At 40.1% G+C, this 26,141-nt stretch overlaps 1 protein-coding gene across 1 annotated transcript in view; it reads left to right on the plus strand.

Annotated features, from left to right (window-relative positions):
- Window positions 1–26,141, plus strand: part of LANCL2 (LanC like glutathione S-transferase 2) — a 52,439-nt gene that overhangs the window by 22,031 nt on the left and 4,267 nt on the right. The window contains exons 3-8 of the mRNA XM_082691737.1: window positions 10,088–10,295; window positions 11,167–11,314; window positions 12,368–12,514; window positions 15,994–16,176; window positions 22,969–23,145; window positions 23,430–23,502. Coding sequence (XP_082547863.1) covers window positions 10,088–10,295; window positions 11,167–11,314; window positions 12,368–12,514; window positions 15,994–16,176; window positions 22,969–23,145; window positions 23,430–23,502 — 936 coding nt within the window. The remainder of the gene's footprint in view (window positions 1–10,087; window positions 10,296–11,166; window positions 11,315–12,367; window positions 12,515–15,993; window positions 16,177–22,968; window positions 23,146–23,429; window positions 23,503–26,141) is intronic.

A 26,141-nucleotide genomic window follows, 5' to 3' on the forward strand; every position in this document is an offset into this window, starting at 1 on the left:
CCCAGTAGAGAATATTCAAGTACAGTGGGACAATGACAAAAAGTACAACATATATGAAATGGGAATATCAGGAGAAGGAACAGAAGGAAAAACAGAGGCGATATTTAAAGCAATAGTGACTAAAAATTTCTAGAGATTAACATCATACACGAAACCATAAATCCAGGAAGCTCAGAGAACACCAAATAGCAGAGATGCCTTCCACTAAAAAAAACCTCCACAGGGCGCCTGGGTGGCTCAGTGGTTAAGCCGCTGCCTTCGGCTCAGGTCATGATCTCAGGGTCCTGGGATCAAGTCCCGCATCGGGCTCTCTGCTCGGCAGGGAGCCTGCTTCCTCCTCTCTCTCTCTCTGCCTGCCTCTCTACCTACTTGTGATTTCTCTCTGTCAAATAAATAAATAAAATCTTTAAAAAAAAAAAAAAAAAAAAAAAACCTCCACAGATAGACCAAAACCAAAAACTTGACATAGGCATATTATATTCAAACTTCATAAAACCATAAAAAAATAATCTTGAAAGACAGAAGGGGGAAAAAAATCCTACTTACAGCAGAGCAAAAAAAGAATTATACCAGACTTCTTTTCATCAACCATATGAGCAAGATGAGGGTGGAGTGAAGTATTTAAAGTACTGAGAGGAAAGAATCAGGGTCCTGGTAATCTGTAACCTGCTCAATTAGCCTTGAAAAGGTAGTGAGAAATAAAAACCTCAAATAAAAATTAAGGGAATTTGTTGCCAGTAGACCTACTAGCAAGAAATGTTGAAACAAGTTATTCTGAGAAGGAAAATGATATAAGTTAGAATCTTGGATCTACATGAAGAAAAGAACAACATCAGAGAATGAATAAGTAAAAGTGAAATAATTATTATTTTTTTCTTAATTGCTCTAACAAGTCAAAATATACAAAATAACATTTGTGTGAAATATTTGTTCAAAACAATAACATTGTTCAGTCATGTATATATATATATATATATATATTTATATTGATACTTCTGAATGCTTAAATTCATGTAATATATATAAGTAAATTGAATGACCTCAAGATATGAGGGATGAGAGGGAGGAATTAGGAATATTTTGTTATTATGAAGTGCTGGCTCTATCCTTGAAATGATACAGTGTGATTTGAGAGTGGAATAGGATTAAATAAGAAAAACCACATTATCATATCAATAAATGCAGAGAAACATTTGACAAAATCTAGCACCTATTCTTGATAGACTCTCTGGAAACTTAGGAATAGTTCTTCTATTTAGTGAAGAACATCTACAAAGAGCCTAAAACTAACATCATATTTAATGATAAGACACTTGAAACTTGAGCTCAGCAACTAGACAAGAATGTTCTCTCACAGAATAGCTTTCAACATTATACCAGAAGTCCTAACTAATGCAATAAGATTATAAAAGGAAATAAAAAGGTATACAAATTGGAAAGGAATAAATAAAACTTTCTTTGTAGATGACATGATAATTCTATGTAGAAAATCAGAAATAATGAAAAAATTCATGAGTAAGTTATTGCACGATTACAGGTTATGAGGTTAATATACAAAAGTGAATCACTTTCCTATGTAACAATGAGTAAGTGGAACTTGAAATGAAAAAACAATACCATATGTGCTCATTTTGACTCCACATACTCTGAAGTTGGAACGATACAGAGAAGGTTAGCATGACCCCTGGGCAAGGATGACACAAACTCATGAAGAAGTCCATTAAAAAAATAATAATAATACCATTCATCTTAGCACTCCCCCAAATGAAATAGGTTTAAATTACAAAAAGTCTACAAAGTCTGTGTGAGGTAAACTACAAAAGTCTTCTGAAAGATGTCAAAGGAGAGCTAAATAGATATTCCGTGTGCAGGGATGAGAAGACTTGCGTCTTGCCAGTTCTTTCCATCTTGATCTATAGATTCAGTGCAATGCCGACTAAAATTGCAGCAAGTTATTTTGTAGATATTGACAAACCGATTCTAAAGTTTATATGGAAAGGGAAAAGATCCAGAATAGCCAACTCTGTATTGAAGGAAAAGAACAAAGTTAGAGGACTGATTTTACCCAACTTCCAAGATTTATTATAAGGCTATGACAATCAAAACAGTGTGAGTGTGATGCAAGAAGTGACAAAAAATGGATGGCTAGAATAGAACAGAAAGCTCAGAAGTAAGCTCACTTAAATGCAGTCTACTCTATACAGTTCACTGGTCTTTGACCATGGAGCAAAAGCAAAATGGGGAAGACAGTCATTTTAACAAATGACGCTGGAGCAACTGGGCATATACGTGCAACAAAGTTAATTTAGACATCTTTCAAAAGTATTAGCTCAAAGTGGATCATAGGCCTAGATGTAAAATAGAAAACTGGAAAACTAGAAAATAACATAAAAGAAAACCTAGATGACCTTGGGTATGGCAATGACTTTCTGTATATGACACCAAAGACATTATTAGTTAAATAAATCAGAATCTGGTCTTTGCTAAAATTAAACACTGCTCTGTGAAAGATAATGTCAAGAAAATGGGAAGACAATTCACAGACTAGATGAAAATTTTTGTGGGGCACCTTGGTGCCTCAGTCAGTTTAAGCATCTGCCTTTGCCCCAGGTCATGATCCTGGGGTCCTGGGATTGAGTCCCACGTTGGGCTTCCTGCTCAGTGGGGAGTCTGCTTCTCCCTCTCTTTCTGCCCCTCCCCCTGCTCATGCTCTCTCTCTCTCTCTCTCTCTCTCACTCTCTTATTCTGTCTCTCTCAAATAAACACAACTTTTAGAAAAAGAGAAAATATTTGCAGAAGACATATCTGATAAAGGGTTTTTTTTTTTTTTTAATATATACAAAAGACTCTTAAAACTCAATAAGAGGGGAGCCTGGGTGACTCAGTTGGTTAAGTATCTGCCTTAGGCTCAGCTCATGATCCCAGTGCCCTGGGATTGAGTCCCGCATCAGGCTCCCTGCTCAGTGGGGAGCCCGTTTCTTCCTCTCCAGTTCCCCCTGCTTGTGCGTGCTCTCTCTCTGTCAAATAAATTTTAAAAATCTTTAAAAAAAACTCAGGGAAAAAAAAAAGACTCTTTTACAAATGTACAACATAACTAAAAGGCCCTCACCAAAAAAGAATACACATGTGAAGTAAGTATATGAAACGATGTTCAACATCGTATGTTATTAGGGAAATGATAAAATCCAAAACATTGACAATACCAATTCCTGATGAATGTGGAACAACCAGAGCTTTCACCTATTGCTAATATATATTTGTACTTTTTTTCTTTTTAATTCTTAAGAATTTTGAAATAGAAGAGTGTGCAGTGAGACTGAATGGGGACTTTAAAGGGTAGCATAAAAGTTGCTGTCTGGCCCTTTACAAAAAAGGAGAAGGGGCGGGAGAAAGTAGCCATCCTATGGTAGAGGACCATAACGAAGATACGATTAAGGGAACACAGGCATGAGCTTATAATGACATTCATTACTTTTAATTATATAATTAAGATCAGAAGTTTGCAGATATATAAACAGAAGTTTGCAGATAGGGGAAGAAGGCACCGAAACATTATAAATAAGGTGGAGAAACCACTGTAACAGGAAATTTTAGAAGCCACACTCCTTTTCACTGTGTATGAATTTATTCACAATGTAAATGAAATGGAAATTCTGACTACATAGTCTACCAAACCTCTCCCCAGAAGAGATTTAATATCTAAGTAGACAAACTTCCAAATAAAAACTTGAAAATGATGTTCAAGATCTACCCCAAAATTTCAGGGGGAAATTTTACCAAACCTTGAAAGAACAGGAAATCCCAAGGAAAATGGCATTAGCAAGATGGTGGAACAGGAGTTTTCTACCAACTTTCTCCCAAAGAACACTGCTTTTGGCAATCACACACAGATGAGAGAACCTTTGTGGGATCTAGGAGTCCAGTAGACAAGTTGGGCACACTCACTGCGAGAAGAAAAAAATCTGAGACTGGGAACACTGAAGAGAATAAGCAGAACAGTTTCCTGTTTCCATGTCACCCATCTCCAAGGTGGCACAGCTTAGTGCTAAAAGACGAACTTGGTCTGCACTTTCCCCCATGGGAAAGTGAGAACATGTGAGTGAGTTTGCAGCTTCCACAGCTATCAAAGACATCTTCTTTCTTACTCTTTGAGAACACAGGGGTGATGTACATGACTGAGTGGCAGGGAGACACTGGGAGCATGGCAACCAGTGTTCAGAACTCAACAAGGAATGCAGGTCTTACTAACCACGCATTCCATTAGGAAGCCTGGCCACAGGCTACTGGGGACAATTGGTCTGTGAATCCTCCCATCTGACCCACAGGCATCTCTGACATTTCATTCTCCTTACCCACGTGGTGCTCCACCCTGTAACTGAATGTGCCTCTGGAAGCAGTGAGTACAAGTCTTTGTGGACAGTTAGAATAAATAGAAATACAGCTCAACCCTGTAGAAGTAAAAGAGAGCTTACAAACTTGAGCATTTAACACTGTTGTAGGGAAAGCAAACAGGAGAGTCCTAGCATGTATCCTGACTTTGTGGAATTAGGAGCAGTCATACAATCATTATAATTCACTCCTAAGACAGAACAAGACGTTTGGAGTAGGCATATATGTAGAGAAGGTATGATAAAAGCCTTAGAATCCCTAGCAGGGCTGACAGAGGCATCCCACCCCCACCTCCAGAGACAGTAAAGACTGGAAGAGGTGGTTAGTTCTTCAAATGCTAATACAACAATGTAAGACCTAAAGGAACATGAAAAATCAAAGAATACCAGCAAAAGGACAAAATAATTTTCAAGTACCTACAAAAGAAATGGAGAGCTACAATTTGCTTGAGAAAAAACTTAAATTAATGGTTTTGAAGAAGTTCATTGAGCTTCCAGAAAACACAGGAAGACATCTCAATGAAATCAGGAAAACTATATATAAAAGAAGAAGTTTAACAAGAGATAGAAATCATAAAAACAAAAAAAGAACTGAAGAGGAATTGGAGAGCTGAAGAATACAGTGAATGAAATGAAAAAATGCAATAGAAAGCGTCACCAGGAGACTGAAACAGAACAAAAGACTCTGAATTTGAAGACATGTAATTAATAATTGTAAAGTCAGAGGAGAAAAAAGTTACGAAGAATGAAAAAAGAGTGAAGAAAGCCTATGTGAATTATGGGATATCATCAAGTGAAACAATGCATGTGCATTAGAGGAGTCACAGAAGGACAAAGAGGGAGAAAAGGACAGAAAGCTTATTTAAAGAAATAATGGCTGGCAATTTTCCAAATCTCAAGAGAGAAATGAACATCAAAGTTCATGAAGCCTGTAATTCCCAGTATATATTCAACCCAAAGAGTCCTTCAGTGAGACACGTTGTAATAAAATGTCTAAAACCAAAGACACAGATAATTTTGTAATTTTGAAAGCAGTAAGAGACAAAAAAAACTCCTTATGTCACAGGAGCACCCATCAACCTATCAGTGGATTTCTCAACTAACACCTCGTAGGTTGGGAGGAGAGTCCTTAAAGGAGAAAAACGCCAAGCAAAAATACTATACCCAGCAAAGCCATCCTTTCAAAATGAAGGAGAGACAAAGGCTTAAACAGACAAAAGCTGAGGGAGTCCATTACCATAAGACCTGCCTTACAGGACATGCTGAAATAGTTCTTTTTTTTTTTTAAAGATTTATTTATTTATTTGACAGATCACAAGTAGGCAGAGGCAGTTGGGGGCAGTGGTGGGGGGGAGGAGGCTCCCTGCTAAGCAGAGAGCCAGATGTGGGGCTCGATCCCAGGACCCTGAGATCATGACCTGAGCTAAAGGCAGAGGCTTAACCCACTGAGCCACCCTGGTCCCCCCTGAAATAGTTCTTTACGCTGCAATGAAAGGATGCAAATATGAACAAATAAAACACTGATAAAGGGAAGTGTATTAGTCAAATTCAGACCCTGTAGTGTAGATCACTTTACCACAAAAGTCGAAGGACAAAAAATATTAAAAAGAACTATAGCTATGACATTTTTAAATGGATATATGATATAGAATATGTAAATGTGACATTAGAAACAAAATGTTGGAGGGAGTAGAGTTTTTGTCAGAGATAACGTATCAGCTTAAAATAGAATGTTATATGTTATATAAGCCACAAAGGAAAAATGTATAGTATTAGTCAAGCAATTTTTAAAAAGGAACCAAAGTGTACCAATGCAGAAAATCATCAGACTAGGAGAAAGAAAGAGGAAGGAAGAAAATATAAAACAGCCAGAATATGAGTAATAATATGAATAAGATGGTATATGTAAGTCCTTACATATCATAAGTACCTTAAATTCAAATGGATTATCAAACCAAAAGAAACAGAGTGATTGAATGGATAAAAAACAAGATGTAACAATATGCTGCTTACAAGAGACTCATGTCAGCTCTAGTGGACTGCAGAAAGTGGAAGAGCTGGAAGTGAAGAGACGGAAAAAATAACATTTGATGCAAATGAAAACCAAAATAGAGCTGGGTTGGATATACTTATGACAGAGAAAATATACTTCAACTTCAAAAACTTCTAACAAGAGACAAAGACAGTTGCTATGTAATGATAAAGGAGTTAGTTCATCAAGAGGAAATGAATATATACGTGTACCCAGAGCGGTTAGGCAAGAAAAAGGAATAAAAGCTGTCCAAGTCAGAGAGAAAAAGTGAAATTGTTTCTGTTTGCAGGTAGCATGATCTTGGAGGGAGAAAACCCTAAGGGTCCTGCCAAAAAATTGTTAAAACTGATGAACAAATTCAGTACAAAATTAATATACAAAAATTAGTTGTGTTTTTATAGACTAGCAGGAAACTTGGAGAATGAAACTAAGAAAACAATTCCATTTATCATAGCATCAAAGAAAAATCCTTAGGAATAAATTTAATCAAGGAGGTGAAAGACCTCTGTGCTGTAAATTGTAAGACATTGATAAAAGAATGAAGAAGATGTAGATAAAATCTCATTGTCATGGATCAGAAGTATTAATATTGTTAAAATATTCATATCACCCAAAGAAATCTATAGATAATATAATTTCTATTAAGTTTTATGGTATTTTTCACAGAAATCGGAAAACAAAAATCCTAAAATTTGCATGGAACTACAAAACAACCAAAATAGCAGTAACAGTCTTGAGAAAGAACAGAACTGGAGGCATCACACTTCTGAATTTGGAATATATTGCAGAGGTATAGTAATCAGAACAATATGGTACTGGCATGAAAACAGACACATTGCTGAGTGGGACAAAATAGAGAGCCCAGAAATAAACCCAGCATAAATGGTTAATATCCTTAACAAAGGCAACAAGGGGACACACAGTGGAGAAAAAAAAAAAAACATCTCTTCAATAAATCATATTGGGGAAACTGGAGAGTCATGTGCAAAACAGTGAACCTGGACTACTATCTCCTACCACTCTCAAAAATTAACTCAGAATGGATTAGGGACTTTAAATGTAATGCCTGAAACCATGAAACTCTTAGGAGAATTCATAGGGGCTCCTTGACCCAAATCTTGGCAATGATTATTTTTATATGATACCCAAAGCTTAGGCAACAAAAGAAAAAATAAACAAGAGGAACCATGTCAAACAAAAAGTTCTGCACAGCAAGGGAAGCAATTAACAGAAAAGGTAATTTTCTTTTGGGAGAATGGGAGAAAATATTTGCAAACCATATTTATGGTAAAGGGTCAGTATCCAAAATGTATAAGAAACTTACACAGCTCAATAGTAAAAATGATAATAATAATAACAATAATCCAGTTTTTAAAAATGGGCCAAGGACCTAAGTGGATATTTTCCAAAGAACGCATGCAAATGGCTGACACATTCCTGAAAAAGTGTTCACTAGTTATCAAGAAATGCAAATCAAGACCATAATGAGATATCACCTCATACCTGTTAAGATGGCTTTTGTTAAAAATAAAGGAGATGAAAAATAATGACAAGGATGTGGAGAAAGGGGAGCCATAGTATACTTTTGGTGGGAAAGTAAATATAAAGAGTTAAAAATAGTACTACCAGGTGATCCAAGCAATTCTACTTCTGGGTATTTTTCCAAAGGGAGAAAACTTAATTTGAAAAGATACTTGCACCCCTATGTTTATTGCACATTGGACCCTGTGCTGGATGTGGAGCCTGCTTAAGATTCTCTCTCTCCCTCGGCCCCTCCCTATCTCTAAAATTAATTATTTAATTAATTACAATATTTAAGTGTTGAATACATCTATAACTATAGGTTTTAATGTTCACAGGCTGACCACATTATCATTCTCTTTTTTAAGGATTTCTGAGTCAATCATGAAGTACTTATTTGTAAACCTTTTATAATAAATATGTTTGAAATTTGTAGGTACTTCACTTTCAGCTTGCTTTCTATATGTTTATAATTTCAATTTATTGAATACAGAAACAGCTTAAATACAGGACACTTTTTTTTTTTAAGATTTTATTTATTTATTTGACAGACAGAGATCACAAGTAGGCAGAGAGGCAGGCAGAGAGAGGGGGAAGCAGATTCCCTACCGAGAGCAGAGAGCCCGATGCGGGGCTCGATCCCAGGACCCCGGGACCATGACCCAAGCAGAAGGCAGGGCTTTAACCCACTGAGCCACCCACGCGCCCCTATAGGACACTTTTTAAGGCTTACAAATAGGGTACTTTTATATCTAACTTAACAACTTTCAAGAAATAGATAATGAGAAAAGGACTTTTCAGATACATGTAGAGAGAGAGCTGTTAAGCATTTGAAAGTGAAATAGGATGCTCCGAAATGGAGAATTAAAGAAAAAGAAACTACCTATTTAGAGAAATTTAAAAAGCAAAACACACAGCAGAACACAGCTGGTAAAGCACGCCGTGTGGTGCACTGGAGACTGCTGGAATGTCGCGTGCCAGTTACACTCAAGTGAAACATCACAACAAAATAAAAAGCAAAATGAAAATTAACAGAAGTGAGCGTAGGATGTTAGACAAAGAACATAATATGAGAGAATCCCCATCTAACATGAATAAATGTTCTCTTTGTCCTTTTCACCATCCTATCATTTCCTTCAGTACTTTCTCCATAACATATTTTATTAAGCATATATTTATACAGATCCTTTTTTTTTTTTACTTAGCCATCATAGTGACTGGAGGCCAGGAATAATAGCAGGCTTCTTCCAGAAGCTATATAGGTCATCCTCTGGAGATTTCCAGAAGATGACCCCTCTCTGGTTCACCTAAGTGTCTGGATTTGTCCTTTAAAATAGGAAGGAGACGGGGCACCTGGGGGCTCAGTCAGTTAAGCATCCGACTCTTGGTTTCAGCTCAGGTCGTGATCTCAGGGTTGTGAGATGGAGCCCCCACAGGGGGCTCACACTCAGCTCATGGTCTGCTCTCTCCCTAAATAAAAATAATAAATAAATAAAAATTTTGAGATAGGAAAGTTGCATAGGTGATAAACTCTGTCTTCTGTGTTTGTTACCTTACTCTGCGTCATATGGCTTATTCCATAAACTGTGAGTTGTCTCACTGGTCGGTTGGCCATTTGGATAGTTTGGTCACTAAAGACAATTGAAAAATTGTGAGAAATAGAAAAATTTTCTAATTTTTTAGAAAGGGTCCTGGGATTAAACCCCACATCGGGTCCTGCTTGGTGGGGAGCCTGGTAGGTCTGTAAAATTTAGAAAGTCATGATTTAATTTGGGGTAAGATAGGAAGAAGTGATTATATGAGAAGTAGAAAGGAGAGGATCCAGTTAGCTTAAAATACAGAGGAGTAAAATCTTGAAATGAATGTACGGAAAATGGGAATGTGTGGGCAGTCTTAGGTTTTTACCTTGTCTAGGAGGTACTGAATCACTCTAAAAGAGCAATTAGCAAAAGAAGGGATTTAAACTCAGTTCAGGTTTTTCTACCCTGAGAGGTTTTTTCTTTCTGTTTTTAAAAGATGTGCCAGGTGTAATTAGTTTGCTGATGCTCCTTCAGAAACAGAGGGTTTGTGTAAGTTTTTCAGGTGATCGCAAAATAATGTCTGGAAGGTAATAATGCTTTTCTTTGGGGCCGGGGGAATTTTCCAGGCATAGCCCTTTTGTACCTGCAGTTGTACCGGGTCACCTGTGACCAGACCTACCTGCTCCGATCCCTGGACTACGTAAAGAGAACCCTTCGCAACCTGAATGGCCGCAGGGTCACCTTCCTCTGTGGGGATGCTGGACCCCTTGCTGTAGGAGCTGTGGTGTATCATAAACTCAAAAGTGATTGCGAGTCCCAGGAATGCATCACAAAGTGAGTCTTTAAAACTGGAAGTATTTACTCTAACTTCTCAGATCAAGGTCTTCCTGTAGGAAGTCATTCAAAAAGATAAATTCTTTTTTAGTTCATCTGCTATTGCCAGCAGGTCTTTCCAAGAAGTAAAGAGGTTTGCATATTAACCTTGAGCGTGATGATAAGTTCACGTGCCTCCTTTCTATCAAGCTTGCGTCTGCCTTAATTTTGGGAGAAACAAACATGTTTCTTCATGTTACTTTGATCCTTTTCGTAATTAATTTTTGGTTGCCTTCATTGCACAAAAATTAGCTTATATGCCTTAGATCTGCTATCATAACTAAGTTATTTTTAGGTTCAGTTGTTTTGGAACAGCCAGTGTAAACCTTTTATTGCCCCTCTGGTTTATATTCTGTTTTGGAAGAGATAGAAATCAGACTCCACTCCCCTGGTGCCTGGTGGAGTATCTGTTGATGTTTCTTGACTGATAGACTGAGTTAAGCTAATTCCCAAGCATTGACTACATTTTAGTACTATTTTCTTTTTTTTTCCTTTTATTTATTTATTTAGTACTATTTTCTCTTAAATTTTAAATCACCTTCTTCTAATTCTGATTTCAAAATTGATTATCATCTCTCACATAGGTTAGGCTAGTATCAAGGTAGATATTTTGAACAGAAAGGTGTGTTGTCGTTACTGTGATATCTGAGAGGGAGATGAGTGTAGTGGAGAAGTTTTTGTTGTTTGGGTTCCATTTGTTTGCATTCCTTAAAATCAGTTTTAAATGAAAAATAAATAACAGGAAACTTCTACAGCGATAGGGTTACTAACAGTTTCCTGAAGAGGTGTTTCCAACATTCTCTGGGAAAACGGAATTGTTTTTGTTGGATAGACTTTTGCAGCTTCAGAGGACCATTGTGTGCCGGGATTCAGACCTCCCCGACGAGCTGCTCTACGGACGGGCAGGTTACCTGTACGCCTTGCTCTACCTGAACACGGAGATCGGTCCAGGCACCGTGTGTGAGTCAGCTATTAAAGAGGTACTGTGGGGTTGGCATCAACCATGGGCACCCCGTCATCTCTACCATCCCAACCTACCATTACGGGCTGGACACTGCTTCTGGGTAGGAGTCATTTCTTAAGGGATCTCATATAGGCAATATGTAGCTCCTTTATTCTCCTTTCTTGGAATTTTTTTTTTTTAATCTGTCCCCCTCTTGGGCCTGTTAATTCACCTGTCTTTACTAGAACCAAACAGCAGCAGCTTCAGAAAGACAGGATATTTATTTCTCTTTCCTAATGCATCCGAACTGGTAGGCAGTCCCGGCACATACAGCTCCAGATCTGGGTTCTTCTCTTGTATCCTACCATATCCTAGGGCCATGCCCTTGCCTGCCTGCCCGCTCAAAGCTAATTGAGTACCCATCAGCTCAAGACAGGGGAGGAAGTAGAAGATAAGCAGCTTCTTTTTTAAGGCCACGATCCAGAAGTTGTCTGCTACACTTCTGCTCACTTCCTACTTCCAGAAATAGTCAAAGGACTGTGTCTGTCTATGGCCAACAGGCCAGACACCCAGCTAGAACCTGGAGCACTGTTACCGAAAGTATGAAGGGAGAAAGGAGAGGAGGGAACATTTTGTGCCTTTGCTACATAGTCACTACAGACAGGCTCTTCTTTTGATTTAACTAAACCCTGCAGGCCACAAGAGACCTCATTTCATTAGCCTTTCCATAAATAAGGCTAATCCCTCCAGCCTTTCCTAGAAGATATAGTGCCAGTCCTTTGGGGAAACGTTGCAGATACAAGGCAACTAAGTAAGAGTTTTTATAGGAAGTTTTACTAGATTCTAGTGAACTGTTCTTCCCAAGAACTTTCAGTCTCATGGTTTGACTTCCTCATTTCTTTTTCTGTCCTGAGATTGTCTTCTGATTTTTCTCTGCTTGTATTTATTATGAACTAAAGGTAACAGTCGTGGCTGCTGACTGCTTGTAGATTTTTAGATTAAGTGATCAATAGAGAGTTGTTAGTGTCAAGGAGATGAAAGCAGGGTCCATGTAAGTTTTCTAGACTAACGCTGTCGCCTTATCTCCTAGGTGGTCAGTGCTATCATTGACTCCGGCAAGACTCTGTCAAGGGAAGAAAGGAAGGCCGAGCGCTGCCCGCTGCTGTATCAGTGGCACCGGAAGCAGTACGTGGGGGCAGCCCACGGCATGACAGGGATCTACTACATGTTAATGCAGGTGGGTGAGAGCACTCGGAAATGCTAAGACAGGGGCCACGGTATAAAGTATCTGGCCATGGGGTGCCTGGGTAGCTCAGTCGGTTGGGTGTCAGCCTTCTGCTCAGGTCATGATCCCGGGGTCCTAGGATCGAGCCCCACATCAGGCTCCCTGCTCAGTAAGGAGCCTGCTTCTCCTCCTCACCCCCCCCCACCAGCCCATGCTGTCTTCTCGCTATCTCTGTCTGATTCTCAAATAAATAAATCTTAAAAAAAAAAAGAAAGAAAGAAAGAAAAGAAACTATTTGGCCAAAGAGTAAATGGGGATGGAAATTTTAGTGTAAGTCAAGCAGGCTGATATAAAAGAAGGATCCTCCCTTAAATCATGAAAACCTAAGCTCTGCCTCATGGCCCCCCGACAGTAAGGTGCCGAGAGCACCTTCTCCACTCGGTTCTGTGCCAAGTCGGGTCTGTTGCCCACATTCCTCCTCTGTCGGCGTCCTTCTGCGCACTGCATTAGTGACTCTGAACAGAGGGGACCCTCGGAGCAGAAAGGGTCTCCAGAATCCCAACGGAGACAGGGACTTTTTCATGTTCACACACCCCAACTTGCTACCAGCTGTGTTCTAAACCTGTTCTAAACCTATAACTGCTTTGTCGCGGTTATGATCTCGTCTCTCAGTCGTGCCAGCCGTCTGGAGTGGTCACTGCTGCGTCAGGCAGGCAGAGAACACCCCCCCCCACCCGCCAACACCGCTTCACCCTGCTTCAGCCTCCGGGCCTCTGGTTCCCCTCCCTGCTTTTTACACAGCCTTTTCTTTTTTTCTTTTTCTTTTCTTTTTTTTTTTAATTAAGCCTTTCTTTACCACACCCATAACAGAGTAGTTAATTAATGCTAAAAAATCACACAGCTAGTAAGTCAAGGAACATGGATTAGCATTTGGATTAAAACTTTTTAACTAAAAGCGAGAAATTTTTTACTTCAAATTCCTTTTTTTGAACCTACTCTACCACTAAAAGAAATCCATATCTACATGGGACGAAAACCCCTTTTCTGGTAATTAGTTCTCTTTGTTTATTGTTGTAGGAAGCAAAGTGTACATACCCCAGTTTATGAATTTTCTTTATGGTGCAGACACGTTTTCAAAGTAACTGGGTTTCCAGAGCTCATTTTAAAATAGCGCTATTAGTTTGGAACACTGGTAGTTTGTGTATATTTTCTATTTCTGCAAAAAATGTGCTAACACTAGCCTTTCAAACATTTTTTTAAGATTTTATTTTATTTATTTGAGAGACAGAGATCACAAGTAGGCAGAGAGAGAGGGGGAAGCAGGCTCCCCTCTGAGCAGAGAGCCCGATGCGGGGCTTGATCCAAGGACCCTGAGATCATGACCTGAGCCGAAGGCAAAGGCTTAACCCACTGAGCCACCCAGGTGCCCCTGAAACTTTCTTTTTAAATGATGCCCTTAGGGGAATGGAACCCTATGAAAACCACACCAGTAAGACATAACCTTAAAGTTTAGATGTAGATATTTAGGTTAATTTTTTTGGATATCAGGGGCTTCCTTGAGAGAAACGCAAGTCACAAAGTTGTCCCCTTTATCTGTTTTAAAGTGAAGAATGTGAGAATACACTTCAGGCTGTAATTCAGGCAGGATTCTGTATAGAAATCGATGTCAGTTTTCTTGTAGCAATCACAGGCCGCAGTGTGCTACACCAGCTCCCAAGCCAGAGCCAGGTCTTACCTGTCCGCTCAGCCAGGCACTTAACGCCGCTCCTCAGAGCAGCGGGGAACTGCGTGGTGCTGTAGGTTCTGCTGTGCGGTTTCATTGGGGAGGCTCTCAGAAGAGGCCGCACGAAAACTGAAAATGTGACTTAAACTCGCTTTCAGGATGGCAGAATAAAGACATTTCTCCTCTTGAAAAAGAGCTCAAAACAGACAAAAAACAAAAAACCCCAGAAACCCAACTTCCTTGATGAGACTAGGAGACACTCTGGGGCCCCAGAGTACACGTACATAGACTGAGCGTAGAGGAAAGAGCAGCGGGGGACCAGACGGGACAGAGGTGGATCATGCAGGGGTCAGAGGAAGATGCCCTGGAAGCCAACGCGTCCGCGAGGCAGCACCCGGGCCCCGGGGACCAGAAGTGCCATTGCTGGGGGAGGCAGAGCTGAACGCCTGTGCATACAGGGGAGGTGTGGGTGCAGGAGGGCGGCTTTGAAAATCTTCACATGGAGCCACTGAATCTCCATCAGCGAGATGGCCCGCGAACTGACTGTTCCTCCCCTGACTCCTGCTGGAGGTGGAAGGGTCTGGAGCAACTGAACCAGATCCTGCAGCTTCAGAAAGGCCAGTGTGGAGACAGTTGAAGTGAAGCATAGAACCGAACACAGGGGCAGGCCTGTGTGTCCACCAGGTTCTGGGCGGCCCTCCCTGCCCCCACGGGGATTGAAGTTGGGCTGTTGTTGTTATATTTTGTTATTGGAGGAACTGCTCGGTTGAAAGGTTGCCTAATGTAGGAGTTTCAGAGCCCCCATTATAAATGTTAGCTGGCTGTCTAAGATGGCTCTTAGTCTCTACTAATTTGGCCGAGCCACAGTGACCAGGTAAGTGGTCAGACATTTTTCTGGATATTTCTGTGAGGACATTTTGGGTGAGATTTACATTTAAATGGCATTAGAAGGTGAGGAGGGACAGTAAAGTATCCCCCGACTGAGAAGACACTTGGAGACCAGAAAATGAAGCAGAGACTACAGAGTTTTATTCAGGGTGACTTTCTGACCGGGGAAGGGCAGCAGAGGACGATCTACAGCAGCTGCCTAGTTATTCTCTGCGAAGACCAGACCTTAGACCATAGATTGTGTAGACGGAGGGAATGTGCAGAGGGCACTGTAGTGAGGTCAGAGGGATTGCACAACCTCAAAGGGTTTGTAGGCACCTAACTGACAACTGCCCTTTACGGAGATCTTGGGGCCCCCGTCTGTGCATCAGGAAAGGGCAAGACTGTGTTACCTTGGACAAATTCATGAGAGGCCAAAATAAGCCTCCCCCAGTCCCTGCCTTGGTCACCATTTCTAAGGTACATGTGTCAGTCTCCCAGGGGCCCAGAGCACGTAGCCACAGCAGAGGTCACCGAGTGAACAGGAACAAGATGGGGGGCCGGAGATGGAGTCATAATTGTCAGCACTCCCATAGATGCTTACACTTTTAGTAAAGCCGTTTCCATAATGTGGGTGGGCCTCATTCAGTCAGTCAAAGGCCTGCCCTGAGCAAGAGAGAATTCTCCAGCAGACGGCCTTCAGACTTCGGCTTCGACCTCAAAACAAATTGAACTAAAGAAAGGTCCCCCCCAAGTCTTAAATAACCAGATAATTGAATTAATTTGAGCTTTATATGCTTCTCGGTATTCCAAGCCTTGAGGCTTTGCTATAGTAGCTACAGTACAAACCCTTTAAAAAAAAGTAAGGAAAAATAAATGTTTTGCTTTCCTCTGTTTAAAGCCAGCAGCAAAAGTGGACCAAGAAACCCTGACAGAAATGGTGAAACCTAGTATCGATTATGTGCGCCACAAAAGATTCCGCTCTGGAAACTACCCGTCATCACTGAGCAATGAAACAGATCGCTTGGTCCACTGGTGCCACGGCGCCCCTGGGGTCATCCACATGCTCATGCAGGCCTACAAGGTCAGTGTCGCCGTTCGTGTCACATGCATTGGATATTTGAAGATCCACTTTCCTCTACCAGGCTCTCAGTCTGGTTTTGGCCAGCCCATTTGATTGCAAACAAAAAACCCTTCACAATCGATGTTTTTACAAAATTAAGTCTCCCTATTTCACTTTATCTTGCCCCGGCAGTTGGAGCTGTGAGTGCATGTGTGTGTGTTTTTTTTTGTTTTGTTTTTAATTTTTAAATTTCTTTAACAACATATAATGTATTATTAGCCCCAGGAGTACAGGTCTGTGAATCGCCAGGTTTACAGACTTCACAGCACTCACCATAGCACATACCCTCCCCAATGCGTGTGTATTTTAACAGGGATTATATTCATGTGTAAAAGAAAGCCTGGGTGGCAGCAGAGTAAGGATTTACATTCTGCATGTGAATATCTGAGAAGGCAGTAGGCACTATTATAACCAAATGCTTTTTTGTTGTACTTCACATCATTTTATTTTCTTGCTTGAATAAGCTTCATTCCTGGACGACGATGCTTATTTGGGGCCCTTTAAATTTGACCTTCAAATTGTTATAAAATCATTCATAAGGGAGGAGTGTGGTATTCAAAGTTTTACACATATGGGGTATTACAAAAAAAATAGGCAGTACCTTTACTGATTAATTCTGGTAGTCTCAAGATAATATTTGGGTATAATATTAGGAATATATTTGATTTCTCTCCTAGACTAAGAATTAACCTTATAAGTTGAAAGCAAACAATGCTGCTTTTTTTTTCGTTGTCTTTAAGTATGTTTTCATAGTATTTTATTACATAGAAGTTGAAATTACAAACAGCTTACTGTATCCTGCAATATTTAAGTATTTTAGCATTTTTTGGAAAAATAATACACATTTAAAGAAAAAAAAGTTTTCAAGCAAGTTTTTTAGAAGACTATACCACATTTTATTTTATTTTTTAAATTTCTAATTTGAGAGCACCTGGGTGGCTCAGTCGGTTAAGCATCAGCCTTTGGCTCAGGTCATGATCCTGAAGTCCTGGGATCGAGTCCCACATCAGGCTCCCTCAGTGGCGAGTCTGCTTCCCCCTTTCCCTCTGCCCCACTGTCCCTCGGACTCTCTCTCTAAAATAAATAAATAAAATCTTAATTTTCTTTTTCTTTGAATGTAGTTGACACACAGACTTGTAGTACTTCGTACAACATAGTGATGTCACAATTTCTACATTATGCTCTGCTCACCACAAGTGTAGCTGCCGTCTGTCACCACGCGATGCTACTACAGTCTCATTGACTCTATTCCCTATGCCGCGCCTTTGATTCGTATGACGTAGCATTCCACCATTGGAAGCCTGTTAGCTTCCACTCCCCTTCCCCCATTTTGTCAATCCCCCCACAACCACAAGTTTGTTCTCTGTATTTACAGGTGTGAGTCTGCTTTTTGTTTGTTTATTCACTTTTCTTTTTTAGATTCCACATGAGTGAAATCTCATGGCATTTGCCTTTCTCAGTTCGACTTATTTCACTTCACATAATACCCTCTTGGTCCATCCATGTTGTACCAAATGGCTATGATCTCCTTTTTTATGGCTGAGTAATAGACACACACACACACACACACACACACTTCTTATCCATTTGTCTATCAGTGCACATCCAGGTTGCTCCCATATCTTAGCTATTAGAAATAATGCTGCAGTAAACAGAGTTGCATAATCTTTTTGAATTAGTGTTTTTGTTCTCTTTGGTCAAATACCCAGTAGTAGAATTAATGGATCATATGTTATCTCTAGTTTTAAATGTTTGAGGGACCTCCATAGTGTTTTCCACAGTGGCTGAACCAATTTACATTGCCATCAATAGTGCACCAGGGTTTCTTTTTCTCCCTATCTTCTCTAACACTTGTGATATCTTGTCTTTTTGATTTTAGCCATTCCGACAGTGTGAGATGATACCTCATTATGATTTTGATTTGTACTTCCCTGTTGATAGTGACGTTGAATATCTTTTCATTGTCTGTTGGCCATCTGCATGTCTTCTTTGCAAAAATGTCTAGTCAGGTCCTCTGCCCATTTTGTAATTGCATTATAAGCAGTACTTCTTCTGTAATTTTATCTTTTTAATGCATCTTTATTTGTAATATTTGGTGTTGGAGATTGTTCATATATCAAGGTATATAATAGTAACCATAATAATTGATTAGGGTTTTGGCATAAACTCTTTTTTTTTTTTTAAGATTTTTATTTATTTATTTGACAGATCACAAGTAGTCAGAGAGGCAGGCAGAGAGAGAGAGAGAGGAGGAAGCAGGTTCCCCACTGAGCAGAGCCCGATGTGGGACTCAATCCCAGGACTCTGAGACCATGACCTGAGCTGAAGGCAGAGGCTTAACCCACTGAGCCACCCAGGTGCCCCTAAACTCTTTAGTTTTAATAGAATCAGTGAAGCAAAATTCATATTTCTACCTAGAAATAACAAAAGAATTAGTCCCCGAATCAATTTTATTTTCCCTTAGTGGCTAACCATAATAATTCAGAAAAATTGTGGGAATCGTTCATGATATTGGCTAATTTTTCTGAATTTTTTAGTCTTCCTACAACAGTAATACCTAAAATATTCAAATATAAAAGTCAGGTATGAGCATTTAAGAAAATAACTCAGAAAGTTATGATTTTAAAAAGTGCAGTGAAATATACTCTTTGGAAATAAGAACTTAATGATTCATCTTAACACAACCTCAGTCTTTAAATTAAAACAAAATTCTGTTCAAATCATTGCCTCCCATTTTTTAGAGCTTTAGAGAGACTGTTGCAACTTCAGTGACACAGAGATAGATCTGCCGTTTTAGAATTGTCCAACCCTAATGAGTGTATTGTGAACAAACAAGGACTCTTTGATATCCAAAACAGATGTATGACTTTGATGAAAGTGGAACCTTTTGCTTCTGGGGACCTCCCCTGTCCCCACCCGAGCCAGTGGTAAGCAGGTAATTAGGAGCCCCGACATCCAGCGGGGCCATCGTCCTGAGAAGGCCCATTTCTCCTGGTGCTGTTGCCTGTCCCTGCCATCTGCTTCTAGCATTGCTGGTCAGATGGGGAGCAATGCCACAGATGTCCCAGAGCCCCTGCTTCCTGTCTGGCTTCGGCTCAGAGTATCATTTGAATGTCTGGCCCTGCCTTGCTTACTCTGAAACAGAAAGTTCTCTCTTCTCTTAAGCGTAGAGCAGAGACATGAATATCCCATACTCAGTCACTAAAACTTGATTTTGTCCATTTCCATCAAGACTCTCAAACACGAGGTAGGCGAGAAGAAAATCAGCTCGAGGCTCCCTTTTCTCTCGCGTTATTGTTAACTCAGATTCAGAGCATCTGCATTCACTAAAGCAGTCTCAGAATTAGGAAGTGCTTACATTTTATATAAGTTTTCACTATTTTCTCTTGCTGGCATGTGAACCCATAAGTTCTTCAAGAATGCTTACCGAATCACAAGGTTTTCAAGTATTTGAAAAAAATATTAATATCCTTCACAGATAAAACTATAAACTGAATCTAGTTTCACTTAATTTGTTTTCCCTTCCCAGAAATGCTGATCATGTGCATAGTTGGGTGTCCTCTACTTTGTATGAACACATATTGTTAATTTGAAATTATGGAGTATTCTAGATGATCCTTGAAAAATGTCAGGGTTTTAATAATATCCTATGCTATATTAGGAATTATAGGAATTGCAGATGATTTTCTAGCAGCTTACATTTCTGGACCCTATAGCTAGAAGCTGCTTTGCTGAGTAGTTCTTGATTATCTGACAATAGATTACAGGTGTTGGTAACAAATTCTACCTTCGAACTATACAGATGGGCCCTCCGGTGTTAGCATTTGTGTGGATTCAGCCACTATCAACAAATGCTAACATTGGTCCAATGAAATTGTACTTGGAAAGGTATTTACGAATATGCTGCCCAGGAAAACCATGTAAGTCATACCACAGTGAGATAATATACTCTTGATTCTGTGAAGTATGAAACCATCCTGCCTTCCCCACTCCTACCTACGTCCCTCTGCTGGAAACCCCACATCAGAGCCGTATTAGAAGTGCTCTCTGATGGCCGGCTGCTGAGCTTACATCAAACATGCTTTCATGTAAACAGTGTTCCAGAAGCTCATTTGCAAGTTGATTATTTTGAAACATGGACTATCTTGGGATGCCCGTCAGAATCAGCTGGAGATCCCTTCAAATTGCACTTTCTTTCCTTCTTCCTCAAGATTGGGAGACCTTCCTAAGTTTAAGCATCACTTACATCAATCTACCACACTTCATCCGTTTGTTTTCCAGTTGTTTCTAGTTTTTTACTCTTTTACGCATAAGCTGCTATGAACATTCTTGTACGGGCCTTTTTGTAGATGCGCGTTTTCATTCCTTTGGGGCCAATACTAGGAGTTGAATCGCTGGATCAGAGTAACTGTAAGAAACTGCTAGACCTTTTCACAAAGGGTGTTGTTCCTTTTACGTTCCATCGACAACGTAAGAGAGTTCACATATTTGGCAACACTTGGTATTGAAAGGCTTTTTATTTACATTCTGGCGGATATTTCATTGTAGTTTTGGGGTTTTTTTTAAGATTTTATTTATTTATTTGACAGAGAGAGAGACAGAGACAGAGAGAGAAGGAACACAAACAGGAGAGTCGGAGAGGGGGAAACAGGCTCCCCACTAAGCTGGGAACCAGATGCAGGGCTTGATCCCAGGACCCTGAGATCATGACCTGAGCTGAAGGCAGACGCTTAACCCACTGAGCCACCCAGGTGCCCCCACTGTAGTTTTTAATAGATAGCAATTTTGCCTGTGTTCCTGGCTCATTTATATATCTTCCTTTGTTGAATGTCTGTTCATTCCTTTTATCCACATTGTTTTATTCTTTCTTTTATCTTGTAATTGAATTGTAAGGATTCTTCATATGTTCTGGTTACAAGTCCTTGTCAGATAGATGTTTTAGAAATAATTTTGTAGTTTCCTGATCATAATGTTTGTGGTATCTTTTGATGAATAGAGTTTTTAATTTTGATAAAGTCTTATGTGTTTTCAAGTTTTTTATGATAATTTCTTTCTGTATCTTGTCTAAGAAATTGTTAACCTAAAAAATAAAAGTCAGTTATTTTACCAGCAAAATGAGCCTATTCAAGAATAGTGGAGAATTACATTTTGGGACATGCAAGCTATAACAGAACCATAGGCAAGTCCAACAAACAAAGGAGATGAACATTATTTTATGGAGAAGGAGAAGGAAGGGGGGGAGAGATTGTTTCGAATGTAAGTCCACTGGACAAAAGCAGGAGTTCAGGGTCATGGCGGTTTCTCATTGGCTGAGTTGCAGGGCTAGCCGATTCCTTGTAGGAGACACCGTGATCTCCTGTTGGGGCCTAAAATTGATGATTCTTTCCTCTTTCCTGTTTCCTTTTCTGCTGGGATCTGTAACTGACAAGTCTTCCTGGAATTGAGCAGGTTTTCCTTCTAACCTCCTGACCCCACTTCAGTGAGTTTTCGCCTTTTTTTTTTTTAATATTTTATTTATTTATTTGACAGACAGAGATCACAGGTAGGCAGAGAGGCAGGCAGAGAGGGAGAAAGGGAAGCAGGCTCCCCACTGAGCAGAGAACCCCCCCCAATGCGAGGTTCGATCCCAGGACTCTGGGATCATGACCTGAGCCGAAGGCAGAGGCTTTAACCCACTGAGCCACCCAGGCGCCCCAGTTTTCACTTTTTTAATGGTCACCGATTTTACTTAGCCACAGATTATACAGATAGCATTCTTCCCTGCCTGCACGGATTAAGATTTGGAACTATGAGCTATCTTGAGTTTTATATATTACATGTATATTTCACATATTAGGTTTGTATATGTGACAGAAGAAGAGTCTTTTTTTTAAGCATCAGGATGTCTGAATGTCCCTACATTGTTTATTGAAAAGACTTTTCTTTTCCCCCATTTGATTGATTTGGTGTCATTAATACTCATAACAAGCCACTGAGATGAAGACCTTGTATCCTTGCATAGCTGGGAAAACTGAGACATAAGAGGTTGAGCGACTTGTCCAGGGCCGGGCCACACAGTTAAAAAGGTGACAGAGCTGAGATTCTGACGCAGGGCAGTGTGACCCCAGAGCTCACACTCAGCTGCTCTCAGGAGTCAGAGTCTCACTTCTGACCCTGGTAAATAGATCCCACATGAGGAAAGTAAGTGAAATGCAAATGTCTCTCTCCTTCCCCTTTGACCCTCTGCAGACAGGGATTCCCGTTGTTCATCTTGTTTTTTTTGAGGTCGCTGCTAATCAGTCGCAGGTAGATGAATCCTGTTTGCTCCCCCCAAGGAGAGCGTCTCTGATGACGCTTTTGCCTCTAATTCATTTACGCGCGCATGGACTGAGCTAAGCAGGGGGAGATGCGGACAGGTTCTGAGGGCAGGACTAGAGAAACAAAATAAATGAAATGTGGGGAGAAAGAGAAGAAAATGTAAAAGGGAATTGGAGGAGGCACAAACAGCTTCCTCTCACTGGGCTTTTGTCCTCGCTGAGCTCATTTGTCTCTTTCCGTCCAAACCACTCATTTTACTTCTGCAAAACCATGAACCAGGAGGACAAGGGGAGGAGACTTTGGGTGGATTAAGATGGTGAGGCTCGGTACACGGCGTTGCTGGTGGCTTTTGCTCTACCCCCAGAGCCGTGTCACGTTTCCTAACGTGTCATTGACTAAGCAGAACGGGAAACTAGAAACATCTTTTCAACACCGCTTTGCCTTTTCATGGCCCAGGTCTTTAAGGAGGAGAAGTACTTGAAGGACGCCATGGAGTGCAGTGACGTCATCTGGCAGCGAGGTTTGCTTCGGAAGGGCTATGGGATCTGCCATGGGACCGCCGGCAATGGCTACTCGTTCCTGTCCCTGTACCATGTCACACAGGATAAAAAGTACCTCTACCGAGCTTGCAAAGTAAGGAACCTTTACTCAGACAGCTTTTGAATACTCCGGAGCCTGCGCAGAATCAAAAAAATATGGCTTCTCCCCTTCTCTTAGCCCATTTCTTGCAACTCTGTGGTCTCCCTGTTTCTCCTGCCCCGCCCCCCCCACCGTACCCCTGGTCAAGCTGGGCCATGTTGACTGCTCTCTGTTGCCTGAGAATCCTCTTCCTTGAGTTCTTGGTGAATTCATGCGGTGTCTTACTTGCTGCCTTTTCACCGAGTGAAATCTCTGCTCTTAAATATGTTTCCTCGTAGTTTGCCGAGTGGTGTCTAGACTATGGAGCACACGGGTGCCGCATTCCCGACCGGCCCTATTCTCTCTTCGAAGGTAAGAGCGAGCAGGAAACGCCAGGTTTAAATACTTGGGTGAGTGAGTTTGGTGCTTCTGCCTCTCTCTGCACTGGCTCTATTACATTGGCTCCTAACTCGAGTAATAACTCCACAGCCATGAAATAACTGTGAACAATGTAGTTTATTGCTGAAAGTTGTATGGAGTCTCTCTGCCTTACCTAATTCATGTACCCATGAGTGTCCTTCAGATATTTCTCAATCTTTGGTGGAAAATATGTGCACACAAGATAGAATGTTTGCTGCTCAGTAATAGAAGAAATAAGTTTACTCCTCTACATATTGTCTGTAACAGTGTGTATATAAAACTGATCTATTCACAGGAAACTGGTTACTTAAATGTGTTTAACTATTTCAGGTATATAAAAAAGTATAAATAATTGATCTTAGTAATGTGAAAGTATTAGTAGTTGGAAAAATGATAGCATAGGGAAGAAAGTTCTGAAAAACAAGCAAAGACAGGAAATGAACAAACACAGTAAGTCTGTTGCAAAGCACCATGTGTAGAATATAATTCAGGAAAACAAAATAGAAACCCTACGGAGAGGACTCATATATTTTTTGTATTTGTATTCTATGTGTGTGTGTGTGTGTGTGTGTGTGTGTGTGTGTGTGTGAGAAAGAGAGAATTAGATAATTTGTAATGCCAGCCACAGAGATCAAAGGGCAAAGGCTAAATGGTATTAGCATAAATTGTTGATGACTTTTAATTACTTTAGGGCTACATTTTAAACTAACTCTGAAGTAAACTTCAGAAGGAATAAATGATTGAATATTTTTTTAAAAACCAAACAATAGATGGTGTTGCATTTTGTCAAATGCTTTTTTCTGCATCAGTTAACATAATGTGTTTTTTTTTCTTTTAAATTTATTAATATATTATGGATTACATTGGTTGATTTTCAAATTTTAAACCAGCCTTGCATCTCTGGGGTAAACCTCACTTGGTCTTACATATTGCTGAAGTGTATTTGCTAATATTTTGCTGAGGACTTTTGCATCTGTATTCATAAGGAATTTGGCCTAGAGTTTTCCCTTGTTTTACTATCTTTGTCTGCTTTTGGTATTGAAGTAATATCGACCCAATAAACAGTATCCTTTGCTCTTCTGTTTTCTGGGACAGATAATATATTAATTGGTGTTAAGTGTTTGGTAGAATTCTCCAGTGAAACCTTGGAGTAGAGATTTGGGCAGGGGATAGTTTTAAAACTATAAGTTCAGTTTGTTTAATAGTTTATCAATTTATCAACAGTGTCAATAATATCAAGTTATCAGTTTCATATCTGGTAAGTTTCAGTAGTTTGTGTTTCTATTTCACCTGCTCTGTGAAGCTGGTGTGTGTCACGTTGATGTGTGTAAAGCTAGTGCCCCTCTGTTTCCCTTCTGGTGTCTGAATTGTCTGGTGGTTGGCCCTATTCTGTTTCTGCTCTTGGTTATATTTTTTAATCATATATTAGAAAAAAAAAAAAAGCAGAAAACAGAGCACTTGCTATTGTCTTATGCAGAATAATATCCTTTTAATATTCAAAGCCATCATAATGAAAAAATAATTCTCAGAAAAAATTTTCAGTCTTTTGCATCATAAAAATGCAGCATTTTTGCATCAGCTTTAACAGAGTTAATATCCAAACTCTCAGTGGAGTTTATTCAAGTTTATTAACAGCAGCTCCAAAGCCCGACTAGGTCAAATGTACACTTCCCAAAGGCTGGGAAGTTAGACTCATCTGCTCCCGGTGCCTCACAAGTGCCGGCAGTTGGGTCAAAGTAGATCCTTGTGGGGTGTGTGGAGAGTAGTTCTAGTGTCTTCGTGGAGGTGACTAGGCCGAAAGAGTCACTGACACCTGTAACCCCTTCTGGAGCTTTCCCCGGCCCAGGTGCTATGACTCAGTGAGTCTGCTGCCCCACCACACCAAACAAGAAAACAAAGGTCATTCCAGCATGGACCACTCTAGGGAGTCATTGGTCATCATCTTTTCCTATTGGGTTCTAATAAATCAGTGAGTTTCAGATTTCTTGGGCTACTGGAACCCTTTCTTCAAACAAAAACTTACAGGTTTAGTCTGAGAACAACGAAAATGTAGGAAAACAGCGTATGACACACACAAAATATGAATGAATTGCAAAATCATCGAGGAAAGAAGCCACACAGAATAGGCTGTATGCTATGGGATTCCTTTCAAAGGACATTCTGAAACAGGCCAAGCTAATCCGTGCTGGCGATGGCGGCCTCGAGGGCAAGAGAGGGACAGACTGGAACTTCCAGGGCAGGTGATGGAAGGGTGCCCTATCTCTTGATAGGAGTTTGGTTTACACGGGTGTATGCATTTGTTGGAACTCAGAGGAGTCCACTGAGGACTTGTGTGTTTTGTTGCTATGAATTTTACATCAAAAGGAAAGCTATAAACAAAGATCCAATAAGGGAGGAAATGTTCTGATTGAAGAGTTGCATTTGCTAATATTTTGCTGAGGACTTTTGCATCTATATTCATGAGGAATTTGGCCTAGAGTTTTCCCTTGTTATACTCTCTTTGTCTGCTTTGGTATCAAAGTAATACCAACCTAATAAATGGTATTGAGAACTGTCCTTTGCTCTTCTGTTTTCTGGGACAGATAAAATAT

The sequence above is a fragment of the Mustela nivalis genome (genome assembly GCF_964662115.1).
Source record: "Mustela nivalis genome assembly, chromosome: 12".
Classification (NCBI taxonomy): domain Eukaryota; kingdom Metazoa; phylum Chordata; class Mammalia; order Carnivora; family Mustelidae; genus Mustela; species Mustela nivalis.